General features: G+C 46.3%; 1 protein-coding gene across 1 annotated transcript in view; it reads left to right on the top strand.

Moving 5' to 3' along the window:
• The window catches only part of LOC143942248 (coagulation factor XIII B chain-like), an 80,312-nt gene that overhangs the window by 28,260 nt on the left and 24,243 nt on the right, over positions 1-27,809 (top strand). Inside the window, 4 exon segments of the mRNA XM_077463494.1 lie at positions 4,358-4,537; positions 5,933-6,369; positions 9,386-9,398; positions 18,465-18,668. Coding sequence (XP_077319620.1) covers positions 4,358-4,537; positions 5,933-6,369; positions 9,386-9,398; positions 18,465-18,668 — 834 coding nt within the window.

Below are 27,809 nucleotides of genomic sequence, written 5' to 3'. Positions count from 1 at the left end.
GTGGTCCCACTGAAAACGTTTAGAATTGTGAACTCCCTTTTCCGCTTGCTAATTCGGAAAACTTGTCCCCCCAGGATTAAACTTGAGTACTTACAACGCCCTAAGGATGAGGGTGGGCTTGCCCTGCCGAACCCATGGTTATATTATCTGGCGGCGCAACTCCAACACCTCATAGGGACTATGGAGGGGGTAGCAGATAGGCCAGGTCATGCCCGTAGTTCTTCAGAGGCGGTGATGCTGCACACAGTAAAATGAGCCTCAGTGCCTGCGGCACTTGAGGCCCTAGCTTTTGCGAAACCAAATAAGAAATACCCGACCTACAATCTCATACAGAAAATTTGGAACAAAAGTAGATACTTGCAGGGAGTGACGGGGTACACAGAGTTTAGCCCAATATGGTCCAATGCAACATATCCTGAGATAGCACAGCTACAACATGGGACATTGTGGAAGATGTATGGAGTGGTATATATTCGGGAGATCTTCCAAAATGGGATCCTACAGCCTTTTGAGACTCTGCGGGACAGATTTGGCTTGCCGTCCAGTATGAGGTTTTACTATATGCAATTGAGGCACGCGGTGAAGGCGCAGAGTAGAGACTCTGAGTGGGTTTCTTCGCCAATGCCGGTGTTTAATTTAATACTGAGGGCAGCCACTACTAAAGGTTTTATTTCTCAATGTTACAATATGCTCCTGCAGAGTCTTATTTTAAGGATTTATTATACCCCACATAAAATGCATAAAATGGGTCTTAGGCCTACCCCGACATGTACTAGGTGCAAGAGGGATCACGGAGACTTGATCCACCTTTTGTGGAGGTGCCCGAAGCTTCACTCCTATTGGGGTGGTGTGGTGGACACCATAAATAGGGTGTTTTCGATCTCTATGCCCACCGACCCCAAACAATGCCTGTTAAATATTTTGGAAGTCTTTGAATGGGAGGAGGGTGTCAGAATAGCTGTTATTAGAATCTTACAGTTAGCACGAAAGATGATAATGCTTCATTGGATTTCGGAGGATCCGCCCACTGTTAAGGAGTGGATTTCCGCAGTTGGGAATATGATTAGAATGGAGAAAATGCTATATCAACACAGGGGTTGCTCCCGGAGGTTTGAGAAGCTTTGGGGTCCGTGGCTGGATGTACCGGGGCTGGTCCCGGTCGATCTGGTCATGGGCAGGCTACTGGGAGGGAATGCCGGTTGAGTGAACTTATACGGAATATTAGCCATCTAGAAACATGGGGTCGGGAAATAAAAAGTGAGAGGAGAGTGGGGTTTGTCTCATCTAAGACGATTTTACAGTGATTATGTAATGCAAATGTACTGACCGTGTAATGTAACTGTGAATTGTTGAAGCCTGGCTATGTTTGTTCATGTTGAACTAAATAAACTTTTCTTTGGATCTAAAAAAAAAAAAAATTGCTACTATGGGCTCTAGCACCAGATCTTTTGTAGACCTACTGTAGCAACACCCCTGCCTGGACCCCATCTTGATCCAGGGCTGTGCATGAGAGAAGCGTCTCTCTTGGCTCTCTTCCTTCTCATATGCTTATATGCCAGCTTTTTTATTTTATTTTATTTTAGTAAAACCTTTATTCCAAAAGTAAAAAAAACTGTTTGCTGTAACTGCAGTGTGATCTGGAGTTTGGCTTCAATTTTAAATCTGCTGCAGTCCAAAGGTGCCCCTATGCTGCTTCATCCAGAGTGGAGGTACTCTTTATTATCAATACTTATATAGCGCTGTCAATTTACACAGTGCTTTTTGTATATAAACTTCTCGGCCACTTTATTAGGCACAACTTGCTAGTACCGGGTTGGATCCCTTTTGCCTTCAGAACTGCCTTCATTCTTGGTGGCATAGATACAACAAGGTGTTGGAAACATTACTCAGAGATTTTTCTCCATAGTGACATGAAAGCATCACCGAGTTGCTGTAGATTTGTCAGTTGGACATCCATGATGAGAATCTCCCGTTCCACCACATCCCAAAGGTACTTTATTGGATGAGATCTGGTGAGTGTGGAGGACATTGGATGAGATCTGGTGAGTGTGGAGTTCATTGGAGTACAGGGACCTCATTGTCCAGTGGTGAGATGAGTGGAGCTTTGTGACATGATGCATTATCCTGCTCGAAGGAGCCATCAGAAGATGGGTACACTGTAGTCATAAAGGAATGGACATGGTCTGCAACAATACTCAGGTAGGCCGTGGCATTTAAAGAATGCTCAGTTGGTACTAAGGGATCCAAAGTGTGGCAAGAAAATATCCCCCACGCCATTACACCACCACCACCAGCCTGAACCGGTGATACAAGACAGGATGGATCCATACTTTCATGTTCTTTACTCCAAATTCTGACCCTATCATCTGAATACCGCAGCTGAAATCGAGACTTATCACACCAGGCAACATTTTTTCAATCTTCTATTGTCCAATTTTGGTGAGCCTGTGCGAATTGTAGCCTCAGTTTCCTGTTCTTAGCTGACAGAAATGGCACCCGGTTTTGCCGCTGTAGCCCATCTGCTTTAAGGTTGGATGTGTTGTGTGTTCAGAGATGGTATTCTGCCTACCTTGGTTGTAGCAAGTGGTTATTTGAGTTAATGTTGCCTTTCTATCATCTCCAACCAGTCTGCCCATTCTCCTCTGACATCCACAAGGCATTTTCATCCACACAACTGCCGCTCACTGGATATTTTTTTTTTTTTCGAACCTTTCTCTGTAAATCCTAGGGATGGTTGTGTGGAAATCACAGTAGATCAGCTGTTTCAGAAATACTCAGCCCAACCCATCTGGCACTAATAACCATGCCACGTTCAAAATCACTTAAATCCCCTTTCTTCCCCATTCTGATGCTCAGTTTGAACTTCAACAAGTCATCTTCACCACGTCTAGATGCCTAAATGCATTGAGTTTTTGTCATGTGATTGGCTGATTAACAACTTGTGTTACCAAGCAATTGAACAGGTGCACCTAATAAAGTGGCCGGTAACTGTATATTAGGGCCAATTAACCTAGCATGGCGCGGGGGAGGAAACCCAGGCAGGCACAGGGAGAGCATGGAGACTCCAGGCAGGTAGTGCCGTGGTTGCGATTTAACCGCTTCCCGACTGGCGCACGGCGATGTACGTCAGCAGAATGGCACGGGCAGGCATATTGGCGTACAGGTACATCCATTTTTATATGCCGCCATTGTGTGCGCGCCACCAGCAGCACACACGCCTGCCGGTCGGGAAATCGTGAGTCCAGGTTGCGGGTCCCGCGGACTCGATCGCCGTGGGCATACCGGCGATCATCTCACAGGGTGGCTGAACGGGGAGAAGCCGTTGTAAACAGCATCTCCCCGTTCTGCCTAGCAACAAGTGACGCTGATCTCTGCTCCATGTGATTGGAGCAGAGATCAGTGTTCACTAATACAAAGCCCAGTCCCCCACAGTTAGTAACACACCCCTAGGAACACTTAACCCCTACATTGCCATCCCCTGGTTAACCCCTTCACTGCCAGTGTCATTTACACAGGAATCACTGCATTTGTATAGCACTGATTGCTGTATAAATGACAATGGTCCCAAAAATGTGTCAAAAATGTCTGATGTGTCCGCCATAATGTTGCAGTCACAATAAAAACCGCAGATCGCCGCCATTACTAGTAAAAAAAAAAAATTATTATTAATAAAAATGCCATAAAACTATCCCCTATTTTGTAAACGCTATAACTTTTGCGCAAACCATATATGTAGAAGAATACGTATCGGCCTAAACTGAGGGAAAAAAATGTTTTTTTATATATTTTTGGGGGATATTTATTATAACAAAAAGTAAAAAATAAGGAGTTTTTTTTCAAAATTGTCTCTCTATTTTTGTTTATAGCGCAAAAAATAAAAACCGCAGGGGTGATCAAATACCACCAAAAGAAACATCTATTTATGGGGAAAAAAGGACGTCAATATTGTTTGGGAGTCATGTCGCATGACCGCGCAATTGTCAGTTAAAGCGACGCAGTGCCAAATCGCAAAAAGTGGTCTGGTCTTAAGCCAGCAAAATGGTCCGGTCTGAAAGTGGTTAAACTAACCATCCCAGTGCTGCTAGGCAGACGTGCTAACCACTAAGCCACTGAGCTGCCCATTAGTAAAAGCTGACCATTGTAAGCAACCCCAGTTGGGTACTACAGTATGGTTTCTCCTAACTCCTGTTACTGTCGCTTTCACTGCAAGAAAAATATAAACAAAGGCATGTGTAATTTAAAATAAATAAATAAAATGAATAAACAAAATACTATCTTAATCATCATTAACCCGTATTCGTATTATAATGCATATAGCAAGCCTTTAATCCATCTGTGTTTTTTTTTTTTTTTTAAGGACTTGGGCAAAGCTGTGGTCCACCACCGTCGGTCCAGAATGGAGAGATCGTAGGAGTAAAAAATCTTCAGTATCTATCTGGTTCTATTGTAAACTATAAATGTGCCAACTGGTACACCCTTGAAGGAAAGGTGATAACATGCAGGCATGGAGAATGGGACGCAGAACCAGTTTGTCGAGGTATATTTATTACTTTGAGAAGATATATACAATAAAGAATCCCAACTGTAATGCCATGTACACATGACTGGACTTTCCGACAGCAAAGGTCCTATGGACCGAATCCGTTGGACAATTCGATCGTGTGTGGGCTCCATCGGACCTTTGCTGTTGAAAAATCAGTTTGTCTGTATGCTAGTCCGATGGACGAAAACCAACGCTAGGGCAGCTATTGGCTACTGGCTATGAACTTTCCTTATTCTAGTCCGGTCGTACGTCATCACGTCCGAATCCGTCGTAGTCGGAGAGGCGGTTAGGAAAGGAAATATTCACTTTTCTAACACACGTGGGTGGACTGCGAGCACCAAGCATGACGCTCACAGTTCACCTATTTTGAAGCCTATTACAGCATATGGCTCTAATCGGGTGCTTCAAAAACATCCCCCGCCGCTGTAATTCAGGCACTGGGCACCCATCAAGCCGCGGCCATGGATAGATTCATGTTATGCATGAATCTATTCATTGGTCATAGAGGGGGTGGCTGGAGAGAGGGGGCGTGCCCTCTTATGGATTGGTATCATCCATGATAAAAGTACCAACCATTTGGCTACCCCATGTACAAGCAAACACGAGTCTGCCCCACACAGGAGCACCTCAGTGAGACAAGGTCCACACTATTCCTCCTTGATCCTCACTTTCTACATCTCCTCCCTTCAAAAACAATCTCCTTCTGCATGTGCGGCCAGCTTCCAGGCCCCCTCCTTAGCAACCAGCGATATACAGTGTGTTTTAAAGAGGAAAAAAAACATAAAACACAAAATGTATGAAAATTGTATGCAAAACCACATAAAAAACAAGGGTTTATAAAAGCAAAATGCACAGCAAAACGTGCCTGAAAAACGCGTCAAGCGTAGCCACATAGATGTGAACCTAGGGTAAATGCGTGTTTTCTTCCATGTCTAGATTTGGTGGCCTCTGGTCTTACATTAGTTACCAGCACATTTTCAAGAATTTTCTTTCATCTTCATTCCATCCCGTAGCACAGTGGTCTCCAAAATGTGCCCCAGGGCCCAGATGCACCCCTTTGCTTGCTTTTAGCTGGCTCTTGGGACATTATTTTAACCACTGATACCAACAACGGGGCACAATTATCTCTCCCAATGACACCAAGAATGTGGCCCAGTGACACTAATGAAGGGGCATAATTCCTTCCAATGATGCCAATGTTGAGGCACAATTTCTCCCATTGATATACCAAAGATAGGGCATTATTTTTTTTCTATTATTCCCAATGGCCACATTTCAGCCCCTCTAAAGTCCAAAGGACAGTATACTGCCCCTTTGTTGAGAAGGTTTGGAGACCCCTGCTGTAACATATTGACCTATTTATTGTATGTGTTCTCTACTCAATTACAGCGCCTTGTATTGTGAGATCAACTAATATGTTACAAAACAACATTAGGCTAAAATATGCACTTCCAGAGGATAAAATGAAGGAAATATACTCTGAGCAGTTTGATAGCTTAACATTCAAGTGCACACCTGGATATGGCGTTCCCGATGACATAAGTCTGAGGATTCAGTGCTTGGATGGTGTGCTAAAATACCCAAAATGCTTAAAGGAAGGTATGTAGCAGATTTCCTACTAAATACTTCAGATTATGAGTGTCTATATAATACATTCCTACTCTGTATGTATGTTATACTGCAGATTAGAGATGACACCCCCCAGTAAAGGCACCATGATTGAAAATGGACAACCAGTTGTATTTGAATGTGCTGAAGGAATGGTGCCAATGAACAGTCTGGAAGGCAAATGTGAAAGAAGACACATAAATTACCCAAAATGCATCGTTACAAGTAAGTTTACAATAATCTCAAATATCTGTTTCTGACTTTTTGCATTTCTCTTTCGACTTTTAAACATCACTCGTTCTTCTCATTAAAGGTCTTGCACATATACAGATTAACCCAAATGCAGATTCACTCACAGTAGAATTGAAATCATTGGAAACCCTTCCATATACCTAGTGAAGTGATTGTTCTAGGTGATACACCGAGATGAAACACATCCTCCCATATAAGTTGTATCTATTTATCTGCAGTCTTCACTTCTCTACATCAATATAAAGTGCTGAATATTTTAAGCTTGTCTGAGAGTTCAGAAAAAAGGGAGAGCTGAAGTCCCACTCTGCAGAGCCCAGTGAGGAGAGCTCTGAGAGCTGATTGGACGGAGAAAGACACACCCCCCTTCACAAAGCTCACAGGAACAGAACTGAGGCTGTCAATCAGCTGGAGTTTTCTCCCCTGTCACCATTTTTCTCTTGGTGTGAGGAAAACTTTTTTTTTTCCTTTATGACAGCTAGCGGGGGGAGATCTCCAGCTAGCTGTCAAAATGGACTCGGGGGGTGTGGGACCCGGTGCATTTGTTGTATATTCCATGTTACACCCTGAATATGGGTGTAACATGTAACATGTTACAAAAGGTGAACCTATCCATTAAAGCCCACCGCACAAAAAATGGTTGGAGGTATCGTTTTTATTTTTGTTTTGTTTCTTAGCAGAAGTTACATTGTATTTCTCTTCTGCCAAAAAAGCACTGCATTGTACGCTACCAGCATGTAAGATGCTAAGTGTTCAGATAGATGTATCATGTAAATCCAGTTACGATCGCCCAAAGGCTGAAAAAAAAGATATGGTATAATCCTAGGTTCACACCAATGCCTTTTTTTTTGTGCATTTTGCAGTCCATTTAACATGGTTTCCTATGGTACACATCTATGCGTTCTGCGGCCGGTGTGTTTTTGAAAAGGGTCAGGGACTTTTTTCTGCATTTTGCATGTAATAGACTTCAATGGAATTGCACCAGAAAAAAAATGGCGTGGGCCCCCCCTCCCCACTCCAGGTCCATACGAGGCCCTTCAGGTCTCGTATGGATTTGGAGGGAAGCCCCCCCACGCCAAAATCTTTTTAGAAAATGGGTTGGGGTCCCCCCAAAATCCATACCAGACACTTATCTGAGCATACAGCCCAGCAGGTCAGGAAAGGGAGGGGATGAATGAGTGCCCCCCCTTCCTGAACCATACCAGGCCACATACCCTCAACATGGGGGCATGGGTCACCCCCACCCCCATGTAAATGGGTAGCGGGTACATCGTACCTTTACTCATTCACCCCAAAATGCAGTGAAATATTTAAAAAAAAAACAAGAGCCCGTTTTTGACTAGTCCGTCATTAAAAAATAGCCGTCTTCTCCCGCTGCTGTCTTCTCCCGCTGCTGTCTTCTCCCGCTGCTGTCTTCTCCCGCTTCCGTGTTCTCCCAGTGCTGTCTTCTCCTGCTTCCGTGTTCTCGCTGTGCTGTCTTCTCCTGCTTCCGTGTTCTCCCAGAGCTGTCTTTTCCTGCTTACGTCTTCTCCAAGTGCTGTCTTCGCCCACTTCCGTCTTCTCCCAGTGCTGTCTTCTCCTGCTTCCGTGTTTTCCCAGTGCTGTCTTCTCCCGCTTTCTTCTTCTCCCAGTGCTGTCTTCTCCCGCTTCCGTCTTCTCCCAGTGCTGTCTTCTCCGTCTTCTCCCAGTGCTGTCTTCTCCCGCTTCCGTCTTCTCCCAGTGCTGTGTTCTCCCGCTTCCGTCTTCTCCCAGTGCTATCTTCTTTCTCTCCAATGGTTACCCAAAAAGAAAAATGCCGCTCTTCTTCTGTGGCTGTCTTCCTCCGTCATGTTGTCGCCCGCTGTCTGGTATCTCTTATATAGCCATGGGGTGTGGTCATCCGATGACATCACCAGGAGCAGATGGCAGCAGAAGAAATGGCTTGGAGTGATTTTTTAAATAAAGGACTTGTCAAAAACCTGCTTTTTTTTTTTTTTTTTTTTTTTTTTTTTTTTTTTACATTTCACTGCGTTTTGCGGTGAATGGGTACGATGTACATGATACCCATTCACATAGGGAGGACCGGGATCTAGATTCTGATAAGCCCCCTTCCGCAGACCCCAATAACCACCGGCCTAGGTTGTCGGGAAGAGGCCCTTGTCCCCATCAACATGCACCTGTCACCCCCATGTTGAGGGCATGAGGCCTGGTATGGATTTTTTTTTAAATTTTGACATGAGGGGTGCTATGTCCTGGTATGGACCTTGGGAGGGGACCCCACGCATTTTTTTTCCAGATTTAGTTTTTTCTTGCAATTTTGTATTTTTAGATTAAGCTGTCAGAAAGGAACCCAGCTGACAGCTGATGATTCATCAGTTGTTAAGGATACAGCAGCTGGCTTCCCAGTCCCCTCCTTAGCAACCAGCTATATATACAGTGTGTTTAAAGATAATAAAAAAAATGTAAAATGCAAAATGTATGAAAACTGCATGCAAAAACACATGTAGCGGTACCCCCATGGGGGCTGCTGATTTTGTTCATTTACCTTTTTCCAGCCTGCTCTGGTTCCGATCCTCCCATGCAATTCCATGACACAGCACTTCACACTCTGAACTTTTCAGGTTGCTTTATTTGGGAATACAGTTATAGGGCTGTCCGATGAAGCATATGTGTTGCCCTGTTAAACACCAACTTGGAAATAAAAGGGGATATTAAACCATAGCCGTAGCTTTGTTAATTAGATTCCCTTACAGCAATCTTTCTCTGGTTCCATTTCTCTCTCTTTCTCTAACGCACGCTCACTATGGACAGATGAGTATTGCTCTGAATAATGCTGTGGGTGTTGAAACTCAAAGTCCTAGGCCTCACCGCCTATTCCCATGACTTGCAGTGTCCAACCTCCTTCATAGATAGCATAGAGTTTCTGAATAGATCTACTGGGTTTGCGCTCCCTTTGTACTCTCCCAACAACAGTCCATGCTCTACTCACAGAAGGTTGTTTCCCAGTCTTCTTCCTCCTGTTAGTTCCGACCTCCTCCTCCCGTTCAGTCCGGTACATCCCCAGTGCTACATGATGACTCCTGCTCCAGGGGCCCGACTTCTTCAGCCTTCCTGGATAGTGATGGCCGAACGGTTCGCCCGGCGGTCGTTTCGCGGCGAATTTCCGACTTTCGCCGTCCGCGGGTTCGAACGCCTTTTTCCGTCGTTCGCCCCGGCGGACTTACGTGTTTAATGTATACAAGAACTTTAACCTTTCGTGACACGTTTATCATGTGTTACAGGACAACCAATTGAGACATGACAGCTCATGGACACTTGGACATTCCCCCTAACCTATAAATACACCCGATCCGGTGGCCATTTTACATTCTTTCTTCTGTCACTGTAGGGAAAGGATCCTGTGTGGAGTAGGGACAGAGAAAACGCTAGCTATTTGGTACACAAAAGTTCTTTTCAGGACTGGTATAGGTGTTAGGTCAGCAGCCTGAGTTTCTTTTGTCAGTTTAGATAAAGGGACAGAGCGCTGTATGCTGCTATTTTAGGGACAGCTCAGCCAGATTAGTCTTTCTTCATCATCATCATCATCATCATCATTAGCTGTTACTATCAGGTCCACAAAAGAGCTGTTCCAGCTAATCGTTCCAGCCTACTCTTTTTTGCCAATTTGTATAGGGACAGGCAGGAAGCAGTGTGTCAGGCAGTGAGGATAATTTTAAAGACTTGCTGTTACTATTAGTTCCACAAAGGTTCTTTTCAGGACTGGTATCAGTGGTACGGTAATAGGCTTGTACACGTATAATATTCTTTCTTCCAAATATAGAAAGAATATTATACTTGACTGCTGCCCTTCTGCTGCAGTCTGCTAATCATTCACAACTCACTTGTTCCACAAAGCTCTTTATCAGGACTGGTAACTTGGTCTGTCTAGGGTGCTACGGTACATAGGCTTGGGTGCGGTACAGTCTGCTGTTCTGTAAGGACCGCTATCGGTCCACAATACATAGGGTTGCCGTGCACTACTGCTGACCGCTGCCCTATACTGCAGCAGTCCTTCAGCGGTATAGGGACTGACGCACAGTCTGCTAAACACTAATACACAACCTGCTTGGTCCACAAAAGTTCTTATAAGGACTGGTAACTTGGTATAGGGTGCTACGGTACATAGGCCTGAGTGCAGTACAGTCTGCTGTTCTGTAAGGACCGCTATCGGTCCACAATACATAGGGTTGCCGTGCACTACTGCTGACCGCTGCCCTATACTGCAGCAGTCCTTCATTGGTATAGGGACTGACGTACAGTCTGCTAATCACTAACACACAACCTGCTTGGTCCACAAAAGTTCTTATAAGGACTGGTAACTTGGTATAGGGTGCTACGGTACATAGGCCTGAGTGCAGTACAGTCTGCTGTTCTGTAAGGACCGCTATCGGTCCACAATACATAGGGTTGCCGTGCACTACTGCTGACCGCTGCCCTATACTGCAGCAGTCCTTCATTGGTATAGGGACTGACGTACAGTCTGCTAATCACTAACACACAACCTGCTTGGTCCACAAAAGTTCTTATAAGGACTGGTAACTTGGTATAGGGTGCTACGGTACATAGGCCTGAGTGCGTTACAGTCTGCTGTTCTGTAAGGACCGCTATCGGTCCACAATACATAGGGTTGCCGTGCACTACTGCTGACCGCTGCCCTATACTGCAGCAGTCCTTCAGCGGTATAGGGACTGACGCACAGTCTGCTAAACACTAACACACAACCTGCTTGGTCCACAAAAGTTTTTATAAGGACTGGTAACTTGGTATAGGGTGCTACGGTACATAGGCCTGAGTGCAGTACAGTCTGCTGTTCTGTAAGGACCGCTATCGGTCCACAATACATAGGGTTGCCGTGCACTACTGCTGACCGCTGCCCTATACTGCAGCAGTCCTTCATTGGTATAGGGACTGACGTACAGTCTGCTAATCACTAACACACAACCTGCTTGGTCCACAAAAGTTCTTATAAGGACTGGTAACTTGGTATAGGGTGCTACGGTACATAGGCCTGAGTGCGTTACAGTCTGCTGTTCTGTAAGGACCGCTATCGGTCCACAATACATAGGGTTGCCGTGCACTACTGCTGACCGCTGCCCTATACTGCAGCAGTCCTTCATTGGTATAGGGACTGACGTACAGTCTGCTAATCACTAACACACAACCTGCTTGTTCCACAAAAGTTCTTATAAGGACTGGTAACTTGGTATAGGGTGCTACGGTACATAGGCTTGAGTGCGGTACAGTCTGCTGTTCTGTAAGGACCGCTATCGGTCCACAATAGATAGGGTTGACGTGCACCACTGCTGACCGCTGCCCTATACTGCAGCAGTCCTTCAGCGGTATAGGGACTGACGTACAGTCTGCTAAACACTAATACACAACCTGCTTGGTCCACAAAAGTTCTTATAAGGACTGGTAACTTGGTATAGGGTGCTACGGTACATAGGCTTGAGTGCGGTACAGTCTGCTGTTCTGTAAGGACCGCTATCGGTCCACAATAGATAGGGTTGACGTGCACCACTGCTGACCGCTGCCCTATACTGCAGCAGTCCTTCAGCGGTATAGGGACTGACGTACAGTCTGCTAAACACTAATACACAACCTGCTTGGTCCACAAAAGTTCTTATAAGGACTGGTAACTTGGTATAGGGTGCTACGGTACATAGGCTTGAGTGCGGTACAGTCTGCTGTTCTGTAAGGACCGCTATCGGTCCACAATAGATAGGGTTGACGTGCACCACTGCTGACCGCTGCCCTATACTGCAGCAGTCCTTCAGCGGTATAGGGACTGACGTACAGTCTGCTAAACACTAATACACAACCTGCTTGGTCCACAAAAGTTCTTATAAGGACTGGTAACTTGGTATAGGGTGCTACGGTACATAGGCTTGAGTGCGGTACAGTCTGCTGTTCTGTAAGGACCGCTATCGGTCCACAATAGATAGGGTTGACGTGCACCACTGCTGACCGCTGCCCTATACTGCAGCAGTCCTTCAGCGGTATAGGGACTGACGTACAGTCTGCTAAACACTAATACACAACCTGCTTGGTCCACAAAAGTTCTTATAAGGACTGGTAACTTGGTATAGGGTGCTACGGTACATAGGCTTGAGTGCGGTACAGTCTGCTGTTCTGTAAGGACCGCTATCGGTCCACAATAGATAGGGTTGACGTGCACCACTGCTGACCGCTCACCTATACTGCAGCAGTCCTTCAGCGGTATAGGGACTAAGAGTTTTGTCACAGGGTCATTTAAAAAATGACATGCAGAGGAAGAGGCAGGCCCTTCCGCAGGGGTGGTAGGGGTAGGGCAGGAGCAACAGGCTTGAGCCAAAGTGGGAAGTTGCAGAAGGTGCGTTCAATTACTTTAAAGGATGCACCAGACTTGGTTGAGTGGCTCGCTCAGCCTTACTCTTCTGCACCCTCCTCATCCTCTCGATCTGCACCCTCTTCTTCACTCTCTGCTATGTGCACCCCCAAAGACACTACCACCAACAACACGACCACCACCACCACCACCACATACCTTCCGCTTGAGTCACTGGAATTATTTTCCGATCCATATCAAGAGGACATTTCTGATGCGCAGCCACTCTTGGTATTGGATCAGGAAGAGGAGGTAGCAACAAGCGCTACTCAGCAGTCTGACGCCAGTACCCAGATCAGCCCAAGGAGGAGGTTGGTCCCCGGTGTTGCTGCCTACTCTACTTATAGCGGTGGGGAAGGTGACGTTGATGATGACGTGTCTAGTGATGTCACGTGGGTGCCCACAAGAGAGGAAGAGGAGGGGAGTTCAGAGGGAGATATGGACCAGCAGATAGGGAGGAGAAGCAGCAATGACTTACATTGCACAGCAGGGACAAAGCAGACTGCAAATGTATCAGGAGCGAGTCATCGACCATGTACGGTCACATCTGGCGCTCCCAGGACACCGGCACATGGCTCCGCAGTGTGGGCTTTTTTTAACGTGTCCGCTGCTGACAATAGCGTTGCCATCTGCAATCTTTGCAGTCAACGCGTTAGTCGCGGTAAGCCCAATACTCACCTAGGGACGACCGCCTTAAGAAGGCACATGAGCAGCCATCACCGAGCCCAGTGGGAGCAACGGAACACACAAAGCCACACTGCAGGCTCTCACCGTCCAGCCTCGTCTTCTACTTCTCCTTCTCCTCTCTCCTCACAATTGTCCTCCACTCCACCTTCCATCACGCCAAGCTCACATTTTTCTGCAAAAAGGCAGGCTTCCGTGGGCCTAATGTTTGAGCGTAAAAAAATGATGACGCCGGATAACCCTCTTGCCCAACGGTTGGCGGCTGGCTTGTCAGAACTCATAGCCCGCCAACTACTGCCATATAAACTGGTGGACTCGGAGGCCTTTCGCAAATTTGTGGCCATTGGAACACCACAATGGAAGGTCCCAGGAAGGAAGTATTTCTCAGAGAAGGGCATCCCAGAGCTATATGGCCATGTTCAGCGGCAAGTGAATGTATCTCTGGCACACAGTGTCGGTGCCAAGATACATCTGACCACAGACACGTGGTCTAGCAAACACGGGCAGGGAAGGTATATCAGTTTTACTGCCCACTGGGTGAACCTTCTGACGGCCGTCAAGCATGTAACCCGTGGCACCCGTGTAGATTTGGTTTTACCGCCACGGATTGCATGCAGGCCTGACTCTTCTTCTCCTCCTCCTACTCCATCCTCCTCCCTCTCCTCCTCAGCTGCCTCCTCCTTTTCCGCTGCTAGCGTCTCTTCCACTGCACCGCCCAAGCTCCCCAGAACCTATTCCACATGCCAGGTGAGACGTTGCCATGCCGTGCTGCGTCTGTTGTGCCTGGAAGCAAAGAGCCACACTGGCCCGGCACTCCTTTCAGCTTTGCGTTCACAGGCAGATGAGTGGCTAACACCGCTCAATTTGACAGTTGGTAAAGTGGTGTGTGACAACGGTGCCAATCTGCTTAGCGCATTGAAACAGGGCAAAATCACGCACGTGCCGTGCATGGCACACGTCTTAAACTTGGTCGTGCAGCGATTCCTTGTCAAATACCCTGGGGTCCAGGACATCTTGCGGCAGGCAAGGAAAATCTCGGCCCATTTCAGAAGATCTTACACGGCCATGGCTCGCCTTGCTGACATTCAGCGGCGACACCATCTGCCGGTCAGACGTCTTATTTGCGATTGCCCGACGCGATGGAACTCAACCTTCTATATGCTTGATAGGCTGCTCCAGCAGAAACGTGCAGTTAACGTCTACCTGTATGAACTCTGCGAAAGAAACGGTTCTGGGGAGCTGGGTTTTTTTTCACCGCGCCAGTGGCTGCTCATGCGCGACACATGCAGACTTCTGCGGCCATTTGAGGAGATCACCAAACTGGTCAGTCGCAGCCATGGCGCCATCAGTGACATGGTACCTTATGCCTTCTTTCTGGAGCGTGCATTGCGTCGTGTCATTGATCAGGCTGTGGAGGAGCAGGAGCGGGAAGATGAGGAAGTCGCAATGCTGGATGAATTCCCAGGGGGGGCTACTCTATCTGAGACAAGTCAACAACAGGAGTCTGATGAGGAGTCAGAGGAGGATGGTGCCGGGGCGGATGAGCAGGAGCAAGAAGAGCATGCTTTAAACCTTTCTGGGATCCCTGTTGTGCGAGGATGGGGAGAGGAGAATGAAGAGGACGACATTATCCTGGATGATGAGCAGGAGCCAGGCCACCACACCGCTTCCACTTTAGTGCAAATGGGGGCCTTCATGCTCCAGTGTTTTAATAGGGACCCCCGTATAAAAAGCATGAGGGTCAAGGACCAGTACTGGGTGGCAACGTACTTAGACCCCCGGTACAAACACAAAATGGCGGAAATGTTACCGCCGTCGCAGAGGGCTGTCAGAATGCAGCACTTCCAGGCCTTGCTTCGAGAAATGCTGCATTCTGCTTTTGCGTGCGCTGGCAGAGGAGCAATTCCCACTCCCAGAGAAGGATTTGCGGGTACCAATCCAACAGCGCCTGCAAGAAGAGGCCGGTTTGAAGATGTGTTGGTGACTTCGGATATGAGGTCATTCTTTCAGCCGACCCATCGACAGGTGTCATCCGGATCCAGCATCAGGGAACGCCTAGACCGTCAGGTGTCCGACTACATTGGGTTAACGGCCGATGTGGACGCTCTGAGGAGTGATGAACCCCTAGACTACTGGGTGGGCAGGCTTGACCTCTGGCCAGAGCTTGCCCAATTTGCAATCGAACTGTTGGCTTGCCCCTCATCCAGTGTCCTGTCCGAAAGGACGTTCAGCGCAGCAGGGGGGATTGTGACCGATAAGCGTACTCGCCTAGCTCACCACAGTGTTAACTACCTCACATTTCTAAAAATGAATGAGGCATGGATCTCGGAGGAATTCAACACATGTGATCAGTAGACCATGTATATGTCTATAAACAATTTTTGGAATCAAGCACACAGACCTTCTTAATTCATTTGGCTCACTTCCCTGACCCAAAAAAGCACACCGTACTATATGCCCCTACCCTCCTCTTTGAAGAGGTTGAGCGGTGTCATATTTCTACTGGGGCTGCTTATTATGAGGGGTTCCCACCATCCCTGTGCTGTGCTGACTTCCTCCTGGGTGTTCTTATTATGAGGGGCTCCCACCATCCCTGTGCTGTGCTGACTTCCTCCTGGGGGTTCTTATTATGAGGGGATCACACCATCCCTGTGCTGTGCTGACTTCCTCCTGGGGCTGCTTACGGTGCTGCTGTCAGCGCTGTATGTCACGGAGCTGCTGTCAGCGCTGTATGTCACGGAGCTGCTGTCAGCGCTGTATGTCACGGAGCTGCTGTCAGCGCTGTATGTCACGGAGCTGCTGTCAGCGCTGTATGTCACGGAGCTGCTGTCAGCGCTGTATGTCACGGAGCTGCTGTCAGCGCTGTATGTCACGGAGCTGCTGTCAGCGCTGTATGTCACGGAGCTGCTGTCAGCGCTGTATGTCACGGAGCTGCTGTCAGCGCTGTATGTCACGGAGCTGCTGTCAGCGCTGTATGTCACGGTGCTGCTGTCAGCGCTGTATGTCACGGAGCTGCTGTCAGCGCTGTATGTCACGGAGCTGCTGTCAGTGCTGTATGTCACGGAGCTGCTGTCAGCGCTGTATGTCACGGAGCTGCTGTCAGCGCTGTATGTCACGGAGCTGCTGTCAGCGCTGTATGTCACGGTGCTGCTGTCAGCGCTGTATGTCACGGAGCTGCTGTCAGCGCTGTATGTCACGGAGCTGCTGTCAGCGCTGTATGTCACGGAGCTGCTGTCAGCGCTGTATGTCACGGAGCTGCTGTCAGCGCTGTATGTCACGGAGCTGCTGTCAGCGCTGTATGTCACGGTGCTGATGTCAGTGCTCTGTATTACGGTGCTGCTGTCAGTGCTCTGTATCTCCTGCACCCTCTTGTTTGCCTACCCTGGTCCCTGACCTTCCCTCTCCTCCATTGCCTTCATTAGCTCCATAGTCCTGAATTGTCAGAACAATTTCCCAAATAAAAAAAAAATGCTTGTAGTTATCGATCCCAAATTCACCTCATACATGTATTATGCTATTGTCCAGGTGGTGGGACTACGTGCTACCCCCTAATAATTACCCCGTGGCCGCAAATTCGACCTAAAGGTTTGCGAAATTCGCCTCCCATTGAAGTCAATGGAGCCCGCGGCGAACGGTCGTTTTCGCGAACGTTTGTGTCCGTTCGCGTTTCGCGTTCGCGAAACGTCCCGTCGGAAGTTCGTCCATCACTATTCCTGGAATCACCTCCGGCTATCCGGCTCCGGGATCTCTGAACTCCCAGGCCTTAGCCTGAACCCGAACTCCAACCTTGAACCTCCTGAGGACATGCGACCCCCCCCCCCCCCCTTTTATGAGAGACCTCCTGTGACCACTCAATTTAACAATTGGTCAGTTCTCTCACATGGGGTTTCCTGCCACTCAGGTCTCAGCCAATCCTTTCTGTCTAGCACACCTACCATCCCGCAGAGGAGGCATCTCTGAGCCCAAGTGTAGGCGCCCACACCCCCACCCCTTTGTCCTGACACTCCCAACACTGAATCCACAACCAGGCCCAGCAAAAAGACATGGCCCTGGCCAAATTTACCTGTCTCTACACCCTACGCCAGTGATTCTCAACTAGGGTTCCTCCAAAGGTTGCTAGGGGTTCCTTCAGCATTGGACAATTTCTGCCTCTCAGACAAGTTCCTACTGACACCACTGATCTTTTTAGCTATCTGTAGGGAGGTAATTCTTCCCAATGACCACAAGTGTAAGGACCATTCTTCCCACTGTCCATCACACTATTGTATTATGAGTTGTAGATTTCTAATTTTTAGCAGGGGTTCCCCGAGACCGGGGGAACTATTTCAAGGATTCCTCTGTGTTGAAAAGTTTGAGAAAGGCTGCCCTACGCTATGAAAAACACCACTAAGCACCTACCTAAAAGTAGAGGGTGCTACACACATAAAAAACAAAGCAAAACACACCGCAAAACTTGCCTGAAAAAAAGCATCAAACGTAGCCGCATACATGTGTACCTAGGGTAAATGCATGTGTTCTTCCATGTCTAGATTTGGTGGCCTCTGGTCTCACATTAGTTATCAGTATGCTGGTACATTTTCAAGAATTTTCTTTCATCTTCATTCTATCCTGTAGCACAGTGGTCTCCAATTGTGTCCAAGGGCCCAGATGCAGCCCTTTGCTTGCTTTTAACCAGCGCTGGGGACATTATTTCATCTACTGAAACAACAAAGGGGCCAATGATGGGGTACAATTATTTCTCCCGATGACACCAACAATGTGGCCCAGAGACACTAAAGAAGGGGCATAATTCCTCCCAATGATGCCAATGTCGGGGCACAATTTCTCCCATTGATATACCAAAGATAGGGCATTCATTTTTCTATTACCAATGGCCACATTTCAGCCCCTCTAAAGTCCAAAGGACAGTATACTGCCCCTTTGTTGAGAAGGTTTGGAGACCCCTACTCTAACATATTGACATATTCATTGTATGTGTTCTCTACTCAATTGCAGTGTCTTGTATTGTGAAATCAACTGGTATGTTACAAAACAACATTAGGCTGAAATATGCAGAGGATAAAATTAAAGAAATGTATTCTGAGCATCTTGATAGCATAACATTTGAGTGCGCACCTGGATATGGCATTCCCGATTTAAAAAGTCTGAGGATTCAGTGTTTTGATGGTGTGCTAAAATACCCAAAATGCTTAAAGGAAGGTGAGTACCAGATTGCCTACTAAATACTTTTTATGATTGTCTATGTAATACATTCCTTCTCTGTATAATTGTTATATTGCAGAGACCGTGTCTAAGGCCTCAAAAAAAAAAACACTCGGAGGCATTTGGGATTTTTTTCCACCACTAAATGCACTTGCCTGTTTGTTAATGTGCTCATGTAGAGGTTTTTATGCCTTCTGAGGCACAAAAAAATGTCCCAAGCACACATTTTTGCTTTTTTTTTACGAAAACGGGCATATATGTATTCTAGCGAATGAGTACATGAATAGAGTACAATAGAATTAGCTTATGCTCAAAAACTTCAAAACACCGTAGGCATGTAAATATACATTTAGGCATTTAGAGGCATATTTTCTGTCACCTTCTGACAGCATAAATTCATAAACCCATGTGCATAAGGCCCTAGCTATTCCTTTGACTGAATAGAGTATGTACAACAGGTACTTGCTTATTAAAACCTACATTTCAGAGTCGTATATACACTATGTTACCAAAAGTCTTGGCACGCCCGCATTTACACGCACATGAACTTTAAAGTGGTTGTAAACCCTTACAAACCACTTTGACCTACAGGTAAGCCTAGATTAAGGCTTACCTGTAGGTCCAAGCAATATCTCCTAAACCTATATGGTTTAGGAGATATTTGCCCGAAAACGGGCACCGCTGTCTACGGCGCATGCGCCGTAGACAGCGGCGCGCAGGCGCACTGAACGCGGCAGTTCCAAAAATGGAGCTGCCGCATTTGTCGACTCCCGTGCGCAAGCGCGGGAGTGACGTCATCGCGGCTTCGCCGAATGACAGCGGCAGAGCTGCGAGACGCCACAAGCAAGATGGATGTGGCGGACTACAGGGGACAGCGCGACTTCGCTGGCTCCTGTGTCAGGTAAGTGACACATAATGTGCTACTATGCGATGCATAGTAGTCCATTATGCTTTACCTTTGCAGGGAAAAAAAGAGGAAGTAAACTCATCAGGGTTTACTTCCTCTTTAATGACATCTCAGTCTTGGTCCATAGGGTTCAAAATTGAGTTGGCCCACCCTTTGTAGTTATAAAAGCTTCAACTCTTCTGGGAAGGCTGTCCACAAGGTTTAAGAGTGTATCTATGGGAATGTTTGACCATTCTTCCAGAAGCGCATTTGTGAGGTCATGCACTGATTTCGACCTGTTATTAGGCCTGTTTCCGCTCTAATTCACCCCAAAGATGAGGTCGGGACTCTATGCAGGCCAGTCAAGTTCCTTCACCCCAAACTTGCTCATTCATGTCTTTATGGACCTTTCTTTGTGCACTGATCCTAATCATTTGGTGGAGGGGGGATAATGGTGTGAGATTGTTTCTTAGGGGTTAGTCTTGGCCCCTTAGTTCCAGTGAAGGGAACTCTTAAGGAGTCAGCATACCAAGACATTTTGAACAATATAATGATAACAACTTTGTGGGAGCAGTTTGGGGATGTCCCCTTCTTGTTCCAACGTAACTGCACACCAGTGCACAAAGCAAGGTCCATAAAGACAAGAATGATTGAGTTTGGGGTGGAGGAAATTGACTAGCCTGCACAAAGTCCTGACCTCAACCCGATAGAACACCTTTGGGATGAATTAGAACGGAAACTGCGAGCCAGGCCTTCTTGTCCACATTTGTGCCTGACCTCACAAATGTGCTTCTGATAGAATGGTCAAACATCCCCATCGACACACTCCTAAATCTTGCAGACAGCCTTCCCAGTAGAGTTGAAGCTGTTATAGCTGTAAAGGGTGGGCCAACTCAATATTGAACCCTACAGACTAACACTGGGATGCCATTAAAATCCATGTGCGTGTAAAGGCAGGCGTCTGAATACTTTTGGTAATATAGTGTATGTAGTGTACCTTCACATTACCCACATTCTAAAATTCTCTAGTTAGAATGCAGGCTGCTGTACATTTTGTTAGGCAGTGATTTTTATTATTAATATTATAAGGGTTTTTAAAGACAACAACAGTTTGCACAGCACTTTACAATATAGAGACAGTACAGTTACAATACAATATAATACCATAAGAGGGTAAGGAGGGTTCTCCTCGTGAGAGCTTACAATCTAATAGAGAGGGGAAAGTGGTACAAAAGATAATACCTGTGAGAGGAATGAGCTGAAAGAACTATTAAAAGTTCAGGTTTTAGGTAGAGATGGGATAAGCTTTCCTAAAAAGAGGAGTTGTTAGGGATCTCCTAAAAGATGTATAGAATGGAAGATAGCTGGGCGTATTGGGGTAGAGAGTTCCAGAGGAAGAGAGAGGCTCTGGAGAAGATCTGAAGATGAGCTTCGGAGGAGGACACAATCAATCTAGTCTATTTGCCTTTAGTAAATCAACCCCTATATGTGATATAGAAAATACCATTTCAAATGCTCTAATGATATTTATATATATATATATATGGATGGATATTTGTTTGGCTCAAGGTTTCTGTGTAATACAACATCATGAAATGGCCTTAAGATGCAAAAGTTTGTGTATATATGAGAATTTAAGTTTTTTATACTACAATATTTCTTGATTAGGATATTAATGAGAAGAATGGGTTTTCAATGAATATAATATATATAAGTATATGTAGTATTTGATTTAGATGTTAACCACTTCCCGCCCGGCATATAGCAAAATGATGGCTGAGCAGTGGGTTAGTTATCCTGACATGTTGTCATATGATGTCCTTCAGGATAACAGCTGGCGCACACCCGCGGGGGTGAGCATCGCAGCGGTCGGTGGTGCGGTGTGTCTGTCTGACATACCGCTGCTCCGATCTCTGTAAAGAGCCTCTGTCAGAGGCTCTTTACCACGTAATCAGCCGTGTCAAATCATGGCTGTTCACGATGTAAACAGGAAAAGCCATTGATCAGCTTTTCCTCACTCACGTCTGATAGACGTGAGTAGAAGAGATTGGCGTCTCTCCTGACAAGGGGAGTCTTGTGCTGATTGTTTTTCAGCGCAGCCCCCCCCCCCCATGGATGCCCACACTGGACCACCAGGGAAGCTGCCAGGACCACCAAGAAAGGGGGCAACATGTGGATGGCCAGGTATGTACCCTGTGGCCATCCACATGTGCAAATGAATGCAAATGAATGCCCAATCAGTGCCCACAAATGGGCACTGACTGGCACCATTATGTAACAAATTACATCAGTAATGCCCAGCAATGCCACCCATCAGTGTCCATCAGTGCCCATCCATGCTAATCAGTGCCACCCATGAGTACCCATCAGTGCCACCCATGAGTACCCATCAGTGCTGCCTACAAGTGCCCATCAGTGCCACCTATGAATGCCACCTATCAGTGCCCATCAGTGCCCCCTCATCAGTGCCCATCAGTGCCGCCTTATTGTGCAGCCATATCAGTGCCCGTTATTGAAGAAGAAAACATACTTATTTACAAAATATTTTAGCAGAAACAAAAGAAAAACTTTTTTTATTTTATTTTTTATTTTTTGGGGCATTTTTTTATTTATTGAGCAAAAAATAAAAATCGCAGAGGTGATCAAATACCACCAAAAGAAAGCTCTATATGTGGGGACAAAATTATAAAAAAATTGTTTGGGTACAGTGTTGCGTGACTGCGCAATTGTCATTCAAATTGCTACAGCGCTGAAAATTGGCTTGGGCAGGAAGGTGTCTAAGTGCCTGGTATTGAAGTGGTTAAAGTAAACTTATATTGTATATGTTAAATGGTTTCAGACATTGTTCTTCCCCACTCCTCAGGCATTCCAACGCATAGAGACTGAGCAAATCCCACCATTATGTGAGGGGGTTAAAGCCCACGGTTTTCTGTAGAACTGCAGGACAAATGAGAACCTTAAACCATTCTTTTTAGGAAAAAGGGGTCAGATTTTAGGTTTAAAAGCTAGAAACAGAAACAAAGTTGGGCAGCCTGATTCGGGCAGACAATGACATTGAAGGAAGCTGCCACAGCTACACACACACAAAGAAAGACACACTTCTGATTCAATCTCCATCTTACATTATTGATGTTGTTTTTACATTTTGCATTTTGATATTTGTTCTTGTAATATTTTGCTATTTTATTATTAAATTAATTTGTGAGTTTTTACACAAGAACTGAATGGATTTTCTTGGAACTTTCCTCATCAATATAATTTACAGAGTATCGATATTAATACAGAAATAACGATTTTAACAATGCAGCAATGTACTAAGACATTCTTGATGAAAACCTGCTCCAGAGCGCTCTGGTTCTTAGGTTGGGTTGAAGGTTTATCTTGCAACAGGACAAAGACCTTAAGCACACAGCCAAGATAACAAAGGAGTGGCTATGGGACAACTCTGTGAATGTCCTTGAGTGGCCCCACCAGAACCCAGATTTGAACCTGATTGAACATCTCTGGAGAGATATGAAAAATGACTGTGCATGACGCTCCCCATCCAACCTGATGGGACTTGAGAGGTCCTGCAAAGAATAGGAGAAACTGCCCAAAACTAGGTGTGCCAAGCTTGTAGCATCATACTGAAAAAGACTTGAGGCTTAATTGGTGCCAAAGGTGCTTCAACAAGGTATTGAGCAATGGCTGTGAATACTTATGTTTTTTGTTTGTTTTTTATTTTTAATACATTTGCAAAGATTTCAAACAAACCTCTTTCACGACTTTAGGGATTATTGTTTGTAGAATTTTGAGGAAAATAATGAATTTATTTCATTTTTGGAGAAAGGCTGTATTATAACAAAATATGTAAAAAGTGAAGCGCAGTGAATACTTTCCGTATGCACTGTTTTCTCAGTCTTCCAGTTGCCCAGTGTCACTTAAAGAGTCACTTAAGGCAAGGAGGTGGGCGGAAAACTTCCACTTGTGTCGCTTAGGCGAGGGTATCAAAGTTAGGTACCCACTTCTCAAAAAGAATTATAATGTGCCAAATGTGGTAGACAAAGGATAAAGATGAAAAAGTGGAACTTTCCCTTCAGGGTGAAGTTACGTTTTAACTTGGAGCACTGAGGATTAGTGATGGCCGAACGGTTCGCCTGGCGGTCGTTTCGCGGCGAATTTCGGTCGTTCGCGGTCCGCACGTTCGGCGGACTATTGGCGTCTTTCTCCCCCCGGCGGACTTACGTGTTTAATGTGTAAAAGAACTTTGACCTATGATGACACATCCATCATGGGGTACAGGACAGCCAATTGAGAAATGACAGCACATGGACACTTGGACATTCCCCCTAACTTATAAATACACCCGATCCGGTGACCATTTTACATTCTTTCTTCTGTCACTATAGGGAAAGGTTGCTGTTTGGAGCAGGGACAGATAAACCACTAGCTATTTGGTACACAAGTTCTTTTCAGGACTGGTATAGGTGTTAGGTGTATATAGGTTTGCTGTGCTACTGATAGTTGCAGCAGCCTGAGTGTCTTTTGTCAGTTTAGAGAAAGGGACAGAGCGCTGTGTCTGCTGCTTTTTTAGGGACAGCCAGATTAGTCATCATCATCATCATCATCATCATTAGCTGTTACTATCAGGTCCACAAAAGAGCTATTCCAGTAACCAGTAATTGTTCCAGTCTCCTCTGTTTTGCCAGTTTGTATAGGGAAAGGAAGGAAGCAGTGTGTCAGGCAGTGAGGGTCAGTTTAAAGAGTTGCTGTTACTATTAGTTCCACAAAGGTTCTTTTCAGGACTGATATCAGTGGTACGGTAATAGGCTTGTACACATATAATATTCTTTCTTCCAAATATAGAAAGAATATTATACTTGACTCTGCCCATCTGCTGCAGTCTGCTAATCATTCACAACTCACTTGTTCCACAAAGCTCTTTATCAGGACTGGTAACTTGGTCTGTCTAGGGTGCTACAGTACATAGGGTTGAGTGCGGTACAGTCTGCTGTTCTGTAAGGACCGCTATCGGTCCACAAAAGATAGGGTTGAGGTGCACTACTGCTGACCGCTGCCCTATACTGCAGCAGTCCTTCAGCAGTATAGGGACTGACGTACAGTCTGCTAATCAGTCACACACAACCTACTTGGTCCACAAAGGTCTTTATCAGGACTGGTAACTTGGTGTAGGGTGCTACAGTACATAGGGTTGAGTGAGGTACAGTCTGCCATTCTGTAAGGACTGGTATAGGTCCACAATAGATAGGGTTGAGGTGCACCACTGCTGACCGCTGCCCTATACTGCAGCAGTCCTTCAGCAGTATAGGGACTGATGTACAGTCTGCTAATCAGTCACACACAACCTACTTGGTCCACAAAGGTCCTTATAAGGACTGGTAACTTGGTGAAGGGTGCTACAGTACATAGGGTTGAGTGAGGTACAGTCTGCTGTTCTGTAAGGACCGGTATCGGTCCACAATAGATAGACCATCCCTGTGCTGTGCTGATTTTCTCCTGGGCCTGCTTATTATGAGGGGATCACACCATCCCTGTGCTGTGCTGACTTCGTCCTGGGGGTTCTTATTATGAGGGGATCACACCATCCCTGTGCTGTGCTGACTTCCTCCTGGGGGTTCTTATTATGAGGGGATCACACCATCCCTGTGCTGTGCTGACTTCCTCCTGGGGGTTCTTACTATGAGGGGATCACACCATCCCTGTGCTGTGCTGATTTTAACCTGGGGGTTCTTATTATGAGGGGATCACACCATCCCTGTGCTGTGCTGGGTTTCTCCTGGGCCTATTATGAGGGGATCACACCATCCCTGTGCTGTGCTGACTTCCTCCTGGGGGTTCTTATTATGAGGGGATCACACCATCCCTGTGCTGTGCTGACTTACTCCTGGGGGTTCTTATTATGAGGGGATCACACCATCCCTGTGCTGCGCTGATTTTCACCTGGGGGTTCTTATTATGAGGGGATCACACCATCCCTGTGCTGTGCTGACTTCCTCCTGGGGGTTCTTATTATGAGGGGATCACACCATCCCTGTGCTGTGCTGACTTCCTCCTGGGGGTTCTTATTATGAGGGGATCACACCATCCCTGTGCTGTGCTGACTTCCTCCTGGGGCTGCTTACGGTGCTGCTGTCAGTGCTGTATATCACGGTGCTGGTGTGAGTGCTTAATGTCACGCTGCTGATGTCAGTGCTCTCTGTCACGGTGCTGCTGTCAGTGCTGTATATCACTGTGCTGATGTCAGTGCTGTATGTCACGCTTCTGATGTCAGTGCTCTCTATCACGGTGCTGCTGTCATCGCTGTATATCACGGTGCTGATGTCAGTGCTGTATGTCATGCTTCTGATGTCAGTGCTCTCTATCACGGTGCTGCTGTCAGTGCTGTATATCACAGTGCTGATGTCAGTGCTGTATGTCACGCTTCTGATGTCAGTGCTCTTTATCACGGTGCTGCTGTCAGTGCTGTATATCACGGTGCTGATGTCAGTGCTGTATATCACGCTTCTGATGTCAGTGCTCTCTATCACGGTGCTGCTGTCAGTGCTGTATATCACGGTGCTGATGTCAGTGCTGTATGTCACGCTTCTGATGTCAGTGCTCTCTATCACGGTGCTGCTGTCAGTGCTGTATATTACGGTGCTGATGTCAGTGCTGTATGTCACGCTTCTGATGTCAGTGCTCTCTATCACGGTGCTGCTGTCAGTGCTGTATATCACGGTGCTGGTGTGAGTGCTTAATGTCACGCTGCTGATGTCAGTGCTCTCTGTCACGGTGCTGCTGTCAGTGCTGTATATCACTGTGCTGATGTCAGTGCTGTATGTCACGCTTCTGATGTCAGTGCTCTCTATCACGGTGCTGCTGTCAGTGCTGTATATCACGGTGCTGGTGTGAGTGATTTATGTCACGCTGCTGATGTCAGTGCTCTCTATCACGGTGTTGCTGTCAATGCTGTATGTCACGGTGCTGGTGTTAATGCTTTATGTCACGCTGCTGATGTCAGTGCCCTCTATCACGGTGCTGTTGTCAGATGCCTCTATCACGGTGCATGTGTCATCGCTGTATGTCACGCTGCTGGTGATCATCTCCTGCACCCTCTTCTTTGCCTACCCTATTCCCTGACCTTCCCTCTCCTACATTGCCTTCATGCGCTCCACAGTCCTGAATTGTCAGAACAATTTCCCATATAAAAAAAGAATGCTTGTAGTTATCGATCCCAAATTCACCTCATACATGTGTTATGTCATTGGCCATGTGGTGGGACTATGTTTGCCCAGCTAATAATTATCTAGTGGCTGCAAATTTGACCTAAAGGTTTGCGAAGTTCGCCTCCCATTGAAGTCAATGGGGCCCGCTGCGAACGTTCGGTTTCGCGAACGGTCGGCCTCGTTCGCGGTCCGTGTTCGCGAAACATCCCGTCGGAAGTTCGTCCATCACTACTGAGGATATTCGCTTTGTATTTCTTTTTATTTCATGTCTTTATATAGCACCGGCAATTTACACAGCACATTCACATCAGTCCCTGCCCTCAAGGAGCTTACAATCTAATCCCTAACCCACAGGCATACATCATTTAAGGAGGAGCCAACTAACCTATTAGCATATCTTTGTAGTTTTGGAGAAAGCCGGAGTACCTGGAAGAATCCCACACAAGCTTAGGGAGAACTTGCAAACAGTGGGGTTTATTATTATTATTTATTATTTAAGCTGGAGAGTGCAAAATCAGGCTCACTTCTGCATAGAAACCAATCAGCTTCTAACGTCAGCTTGTTCAATTAAGCTCTGGCAATAAAACCTGCAAGCTGATTGATCTCTATGCAGAAGCGAAACTGATACTACACTCTCCAGCTTTTGTAAATAAACCCCATTGGGTCCTGACTTGGATTCAAGCCGGTGATTCTAGTGTTAACCACTATGCCCAGAGCAGAGCTTGAACTGCTAAAAAAGGTGGACATGCACTTTTTCCAAAGTCTTGGTCATTTTTCTTTAATTGACTAACCACATTTACTTATCAACTCTATGGTTAACCTCATATTTACTGCTGTCCTGCTTATAACTTTATTTTTTAAGGTTCTAAGGAAGATCTCCTATAGACCCACCTATGGTTTTACATTGGAGGATATGAGCACAAGCACAAAGAACACTATTGAAACCTACTTTGTGAATGTCTAGAGATCCATATTTCCTGATCCGGAGGGGCCATACATTTGTTATTCTGGTCATTTGTAAATCCTTTGTGGGGTCTGGTTTGTAAA

The sequence above is a fragment of the Lithobates pipiens genome, unplaced genomic scaffold (assembly GCF_037356315.1).
Source record: "Lithobates pipiens isolate NorthernLeopardFrog02 unplaced genomic scaffold, aLitPip1_a1.2 Scaffold_30, whole genome shotgun sequence".
NCBI lineage: Eukaryota > Metazoa > Chordata > Amphibia > Anura > Ranidae > Lithobates > Lithobates pipiens.
The sequence above is the reverse complement of the archived record's forward strand: the minus strand, read 5'-3'. Positions and strand labels throughout refer to the sequence as shown.